At 59.7% G+C, this 7343-nt stretch overlaps 1 protein-coding gene across 1 annotated transcript; it reads right to left on the minus strand.

Annotated features, from left to right (window-relative positions):
* LOC137910024 (integrin beta-3-like) lies at positions 1-6600 on the minus strand. Its single transcript, XM_068754450.1, has 12 exons — positions 6401-6600; positions 5740-5902; positions 5500-5661; positions 5338-5433; positions 4803-4892; positions 4382-4516; positions 3588-4032; positions 1639-1861; positions 1474-1574; positions 1204-1323; positions 374-540; positions 1-135 (listed from the first exon to the last, which is right to left on the minus strand). The coding sequence occupies exons 1-12, from the start codon at positions 6583-6585 to the stop codon at positions 67-69; spliced, it is 1956 nt and encodes a 651-aa protein (XP_068610551.1). The 5' UTR covers positions 6586-6600; the 3' UTR covers positions 1-66.
* Positions 6601-7343: the final 743 nt, after the last annotated feature.

Raw genomic sequence — 7343 nt, forward strand, 5'->3', positions numbered from 1 at the left:
CTCGCGTCTCCGTCCTCTGGTCCTTTCTACATATTTACAGACGGGCTGTTGCCTAGCGACGGCGCGTCAGTCCCGCCCCCTGTAGGTGATGTTGGTGAAGGTGGACGTCGCTCCTCGGTACAGCGGGTTGTGTCCCTGCAGAGACAAGCACGAAGACATGAGGCTGGAACGTCTCCTCCGAGGGTTTGTGGTTTTCGGTTTGATTGAGCTTCCAAACGGGCCCATTAGCTCTAAGGGCTAATTAGCACTAAAGGCTAATTAGCTCGGGCTAATTCAAAGGCAGCCTTTCTGCTGACTGGCGTAGCAGCAGGACGTCAGCTAGTAAAGAACGCCGAGAGTGAGGCCGTGTGTGGCCTCCTGCCTCCTCACTGACCGTGTCCCATTTGGCGAGGGCGCGCTCCTCCTCGAATTTGGCGAACTCCCTCCTGTCGTGGATCGTGACCAGAAGTTTCCAGATGAGCAGCGCCGCCAATCCAAGGAACAGGATGGCCCCCGCTACCGACAGGAGAACCACCAGAACGTCTGGACCCTTGGGACAGTCTGGAGGGAAGGAGGCGAAGGAGTGAGGAGGTGAGGCAGGAAACAAGGATTTTACTTCCAAAGGAAACACTGAAACGAAGGGGGTGGAGTCAGGGAAAAACATCTGGAGAAAGGGGCGGGGTCAGGATTGAAACTTTCCTTAAGAATCGTTTTCCCCGAATGACACGGACTAGTGATTGATAACCAATAACTGATCTGATCTGCTTCTGTTCCTCGCGTTGGGCCGCTGTGGGCTGGAGGGCGTCGTCTGCTCCACACCTGACATCAAAGCGCGCCCCCCCCCCCGGCTGGGCGGCGGCTTACGAGCCTCTGGCGCGGCGGGGCGCAGCGCGTTAAAGTCCTTCTGCTCTGTCTCGTGTCTTCGTTAGAGGAGACGAGCGGACAGACGTCCTCGGGGGACATTTTACGGCCCCCCCGCTCCTCTTTAACGAGCGGAGGAGGAATGTTGCTCCATTATCCCAGCTCTCCACACGTCAGCATGCTGGAAACAGGCGGGGCTAACGAGCTCACCTGGGCGGGGCATGGACTTCTACAAGGAGACCCCATGAATGGTGGACAAGCCAACGGTCGCCTGGAGACGAGCGTCCGTGGCGAGCGTCCCCCGAGCAGGTACTGACCGTTGATCAGAGCGGCTGTGAGTACCTGTGCAGGTGTTCCTCTCACCTGGCTCTCTGACGAGGAACAGGATGGACTTGCCGCTGGCGTCCTCGTAGTACTGGAAACGCTCCACGCAGTCGTCCTCGTCCTTGTACGTGCAGTTCACAGCGTTGGTGTCATGAAGAACTGCAAAACAGGAAGAGACACCTGAGACGGGACGTACCTGGACGCCACGCCCTGCAGGACCAGCAGTCTGTAGCACGGGTTGCGTTCAGGTACGCCGCCCAGTTTAAAAAGGGGCGGGTCAAAAGGAAGCAACGCTTTGGTTCGTCTCACCGAGCTCGTCCACCAGCAGGACGTCGTCCTTGCAGATCCAGGAGCAGCTCCCGTCCAGGAACAGCGCCCCCCGCTGGAAATGTTTACATTCCACACACTCCCTGAAACGAGAAGTCCAATCAGCTCGCTTCACGCCGCCGCCCCGCCCACAGGGCGCTCACTCACTTCTTCATGGTGCAGGCGTCCGGGCAGGTGGGACACTTGTCACACGTGGCCCCGTAGGCCCCCGGTTGGGTGCACTCGCAGGCCCCGCAGACACACTGGCCCCGCCCACTGCACAGCAAGCCCAGGTGGGACATGCAGGTGTCGGTGCGTCTGGAGCAGTTGCAGTTCTCGCCCTGCCGGTCCGGATCACACTGACAGAACCCACAGTTACACACGCCGTGTCCTGGAGGGGGCGACAAACACCTGTCAGTCAGACACACCCCCTACCTGAGGCCCCACCTATCATGTGTGGACGGGGGGGATCCAGAACCGCTACAGCTAGCATGTGATGTCATGGATGGAACTCAAAAGGAAGGCGGGCTCCATTACAGGTTTGTGTAGAACAGGAGCCGGTGGCCCCGCCGGTGGCCCCGCCGGTGGCCTCGCCGGTGGCCCCGCCGGTGGCCCCGCCGGTCACACGGGCGCTCTGATGTGGGACGCCTTTGATATTCCAGGAAGCAGAACTTAAAATAAAGTTGGGCGACTTGTTGGGTCGGGATCGGCTTGTCATTACCGCCTACAGCGTCTCAAGTGGGTTCCCAGTCGCGGGCCCGCAGGCCGCCGCCATTGTCCTGTGAGCATCAGGCACCGCGGGCCGCTGCCGGCGGCGTGCTGGCCTCCGGTCCGGCGGGTCGAGCCGTTTCATTGTGGCGCTGAGGGTTTGTATTTCTGGCTACGCGAGTCGGCGCGAATGACGCCGCAGGAAACGCTGCCACCTGTTTGCAAAACAAGAGAGCGCGGCGTCTCAGAACCGACCGCGGGTCCGACTGGAGACGATGAATATCAGTGTTTCACTCAGAACAGCGCCGACCTCACGGCGTCTATTCTTAGCCTCATTACGCCACAGAGCCAATGAGCAAGCGCTGAGGTATGTTCAGGGGAATGCAGCGTTTCTGTGGGCCCCTCTGATAGGGAGGAGGCCCCAAAGCGGCCCCCTCTGCTCCTCCTAACTCCTCCCACCTCAGACACCTCGACCAGAGCAGCTTGTCGGAAATGATCTGGGACATTTTGGACCGTTAGAAGAGAAGAATAAATGTGTGGACCTGGACTGTTTCACTGTGTGGACCTGGACTGTTTCACTGCGTGGCCCTGGACTGTTTCACCGCGTGGACCTGGACTGTTTCACCGCGTGGCCCTGGACTGTTTCACCGCGTGGACCTGGACTGTTTCACTGTGTGGACCTGGACTGTTTCACCGCGTGGACCTGGACTGTTTCACTGTGTGGACCTGGACTGTTTCACCGCGTGGACCTGGACTGTTTCACTGTGTGGACCTGGACTGTTTCACTGTGTGGACCTGGACTGTTTCACTGCGTGGCCCTGGACTGTTTCAACGTGTGGCCCTGGACTGTTTCACCGTGTGGCCCTGGACTGTTTCAACGTGTGGCCCTGGACTGTTTCACCGTGTGGCCCTGGACTGTTTCACCGCGTGGACCTGGACTGTTTCACCGCGTGGCCCTGGACTGTTTCACCGCGTGGCCCTGGACTGTTTCACCGCGTGGACCTGGACTGTTTCACTGCGTGGCCCTGGACTGTTTCAACGTGTGGACCTGGACTGTTTCACCGTGTGGCCCTGGACTGTTTCAACGTGTGGCCCTGGACTGTTTCACCGTGTGGCCCTGGACTGTTTCACCGTGTGGCCCTGGACTGTTTCACCGCGTGAACCTGGACTGTTTCACCGCGTGGCCCTGGACTGTTTCACTGTGTGGACCTGGACTGTTTCACCGCGTGGACCTGGACTGTTTCACCGCGTGGCCCTGGACTGTTTCACTGTGTGGACCTGGACTGTTTCACCGCGTGGACCTGGACTGTTTCACTGTGTGGACCTGGACTGTTTCACCGCGTGGCCCTGGACTGTTTCACCGTGTGGCCCTGGACTGTTTCACCGCGTGAACCTGGACTGACTCTTACCTGAGCACAGCTGTCCTTTGTACCGCAGACAGTTGAAGTCGTCGCACTCACACAGCTTCCCCCACACCTTTCCGAAGTCGTTGCCGTGACAACCACACTGTCCACACACACAGTCTCCACGGCCGCTGCAGACGGCGGACTGAGGTCCTCCAGAACCCGCCGGCCCGCTGCAGCGGTCCTGCTCCGCGGGGTTGTAGTCGCCCTCGGCACACTCGCAGTGCGGCCCCAAGTGACCCGGGTGGCACAAGCAGATGCCACAGTCGTAGGTGCCGTTGCCATGGTTACACTTGGGGCTGTTGGGCTGCGCTCTGGCCTGGCACTTACAGTCGCATTCGAAGGTGACGGTGACGGACAGGGAGTCCTTGAAGCCCACCGGTTTGATGATGAAGGTCTTCTCCTTGTCTTTGGGACAGCCCCGGGCTCTGGCCTCCACGCTGAAGGACACCTGAGGACGGAGACAAGCTTTGGTGTCACGTATCACGGAGTAGACCTGGTCAGGGTCCAGAACTCAGCAGCTACATCTGGAGAGACCTCCATATAAGGGCAAGTCAAAGAGCCGAGGCAGAGGAGGAAAAGTGTGGAGCCAAAAAATGTCACCTGGAGCACGGAAAGAAACGGGAAAGGAGCCGAAGGAGCCGAAGGAGCGGCCATGAAGAAGAAGAAGCAGGAAGAGGAGAACATCCCAGCTGGGCCGCCAGGAAGGGAAACGGGAAGCGGCCGGAGAGGAGACGCATAATTATAGCCTCCGGGCCCCCACGTGAGGATTAGTCCTCACGGCGCCGCAGAGGACCAACCGTGTCTCCGATCTTCAGCCCAGAGCAGGACCTGAGGCCCGGGATGAGCTCGCCGTTCAGACAGGTGGCGTTGAAGGACAGGGACAGCTCCTCCGGGACGCCCTGGAGCTCCAGCTCCACCTTCGAGCGGATTTTCTGGCAGCAGAAAACAGAAGTTGACCCGGTCAGAGGGACGAGTCCGGTTCCAATGTGGACTCTCGCTCTCGTCCAGAACCGACTTTACACAAAACCAGCCGTGTTCTAGTTCCACGCGGACCTGGAAAAACCTCGGAACAACAAACGCCGATCGCAGACCCACATGTGAATCACACCACTGTGATTCAGCGCGTGTGTGTGTGTGTGTGTGTGTGTGGGTGTGTGTGTGGGTGTGTGTGCGTGTGTGTGTGTGTGTGTGTGTGTGTGTGTGTGTGCGTGCGCTCACAGCGTAGGCCTTCAGTATGAGCTGGATGACGTTCCCGGAGTCGTTGGACAGCGTTCCCACCGTGGTGCCAGGAATCAGCTCGCTGTAGTTCTACCAACACACAGAGGAGGACATGAGTTCAAAACCCCAACAGGTGTTGAGCAGAACGCTGCGGCGCTAACTCCCTCAGGGCTAACTCCCTCAGCACTAACTCCCTCAGCGCTAACTCCCCCAGGGCTAACTCCCCCAGCGCTAACTCCCTCAGGGCTAACTCCCTCAGTGCTAACTCCCTCAGCGCTAACTCCCTCAGGGCTAACTCCCCCAGCGCTAACTCCCCCAGGGCTAACTCCCCCAGGGCTAACTCCCCCAGGGCTAACTCCCTCAGCGCTAACTCCCCCAGGGCTAACTCCCCCAGGGCTAACTCCCTCAGGGCTAACTCCCTCAGCGCTAACTCCCCCAGGGCTAACTCCCCCAGGGCTAACTCCCTCAGCGCTAGCTGAGCGGTTCTGCTGACCCGTGCGACCCATTGTGCGCCGGCGCCGGCGAGGGTTCTGACCTGGTAGAGACGAACCACCGGGTTGGTGACAGCAAAGATCAGGTTGATGTTGTTCTCGGACATCTTCTCGGTGATCAGCGCCAGAGACGGGTAGTCCTGAGGACACACGGAACCGTTAGACGTCTGCAGACCGGGCCACCGGGGCGGCTTCTCCACACTCACCATGGTGGTTGACTTGCTGTACATGTCGTCAGGGTCGAGGTGGCACCGCCCGTCGTTGGGCCGGACGATGCCGGCCAGACGGCCGTCCAGCGCCACGTGGGTCTTAGCATCCGAGGTGAAGATCAGGAGGTGGGACGCTCCGGGCCGCCAGCCGATCCGCTCCTGGGTCAGAGAGCCATCCGTGAGGCATCATGAGTGTGTGCATGTGTGTGTGTGCGTGCGCGTGCGTGCGCGCCCCACCTTGCACACTGCGGCCTGGATGATGGCGTCGAAGCCGCCCTCCGGGGCGTCTCTGTTCCGGGACACCATCTGCTTCTTCACCTCCTCCGTGAAGCGGCCCACCTCCCCCGTCAGAGACAGGACGTGCTTGTAGCCGAACTGGGGCAGGCAGGTGGTGTTGATGCTGTCAGCGAAACGGAGGTCAGCTGACCCGGTCATGTGACCGCGTGATTCGTAAGCAAACATCAACAGAAAGCCTGGTGGGCCGCCCCCAGAGACCTGACGTCAACTTGTGGGTAAGACTAGATTAGCTGAGCCAGACTGTAACTAGTACCGTCGGCCCGGCTAACGCCGCGGTTACCGGTGTCGTCACATGACATCAGCCGTCTTCCAATCATTACGAAGACACAAACAACCGTTAGCAACGGGAGGAAGCAGCAGCAGCCAATAGGAGACACCGACGGGTTCGAGGAGTTAGTTATTGGTCGAGGGGGGAAAGGTAGGTCTCTGCGTCAAGCTAGGAGTTAGCCAGCTAGCGGACATTAGCACAAGGACAGACACGAGCAACCGCTTGTCATTCTCTCATGTACTTGAGGACTAAACGCCCCCTGGTGGGGGTGAGGAGACAACAGGACACAGAGTGAGACATTGACCCGGAAGGGGCGGGGTGTGTCGGCTCTACCTGTGGCAGGGGTTCGTCACCGCCTCCTTGGGGGAGACGTACATGTACGGAGACAGCGGCTTGTCCACAAACGCCCCGAAGCCCATGCGCAGGTTGCTGGTGGTGCGGTTCATGGCCCCCGCCAGGCCTTTGCCCAGAGTCCTGAGGCGGAACAGGTCGTCGTTCATGGAGTAGGAGAGGTCCATCAGGTAGTAGAGGTCCACGGGGTAGTCCTCCACCTGGCGCACCTTCACCGTGAAGCGCTTGGCGTCGTCTGGGAACACCAGCGGGATCGGGTTACTGCGGGGCCCCGCCCAGAGCACAGGTGCTGGACTCTACCTGGTCTGAGGGTGATGTGGAGCTTCTGGGGCTTGATCTGAGTGACGTCTTGCGTGGCCCCCGCCGCCTTGTTGCTGAGGGGCCGGTCCTCCACCACCTGCAGTTTGCTGTTCGGCGACTCCAGAGAAGACGAGGCGCAGCCCTCCGCCTCCAGGTTGGCCTTCAGGTCACAGCGGGAGGAAGAGGCGGAGCCCTGCCCGAAGTCCTGACAGGAGAGGGAGGAGCTTAAACGGAGGCTTAAACCAGCTAGCTGGAGTGTCGAGTCCCTTCTGACTAATGCTGGGTTATACTGTTGATGCTACGCTACGCTAACGGCTAAAGCCACATGTTCAAAGGTCGGATTACAAAGTCCAGCGACATTTAGAGAAGCCTGAAGGTCATCCGTTGACCTTCGAGGGTTAATGGCCTTAAGTTGCAGTGCATCATGGGTAAATATCACAGGTGGTGAAGAAGCCCTGCTGGGATCCGTGCAGGTGACGTCATCAATATTCTTCTCATTGATGATGTTCACCTCTGGGGCATGGCGGAGGAAGCCCCGCCCCCGCCCCCCCCCAGGTGAACCCACCTGCTGGAAGCACCAGGAGCAGCTGGGGTGGACCGCCAGACACTGCTTACAGGTGCTGGC

Source organism: Brachionichthys hirsutus, chromosome 21, assembly GCF_040956055.1.
Source record: "Brachionichthys hirsutus isolate HB-005 chromosome 21, CSIRO-AGI_Bhir_v1, whole genome shotgun sequence".
NCBI classification, from domain to species: Eukaryota; Metazoa; Chordata; class Actinopteri; order Lophiiformes; family Brachionichthyidae; genus Brachionichthys; species Brachionichthys hirsutus.

Coding starts and splice junctions, on each gene's coding strand:
- LOC137910024 (XM_068754450.1), bottom strand. CDS start 6,585: ATGGACCTCTCCTACTCCATGAACGACGACCTGTTCCGCCTCAGGACT. Junction 1,324..1,473: donor CCTGCTGGTGGACGAGCTCG/GTGAGACGAACC, acceptor CCTGTTTTGCAG/TTCTTCATGACACCAACGCT. Junction 136..373: donor CCCTCGCCAAATGGGACACG/GTCAGTGAGGAG, acceptor TTGTCTCTGCAG/GGACACAACCCGCTGTACCG.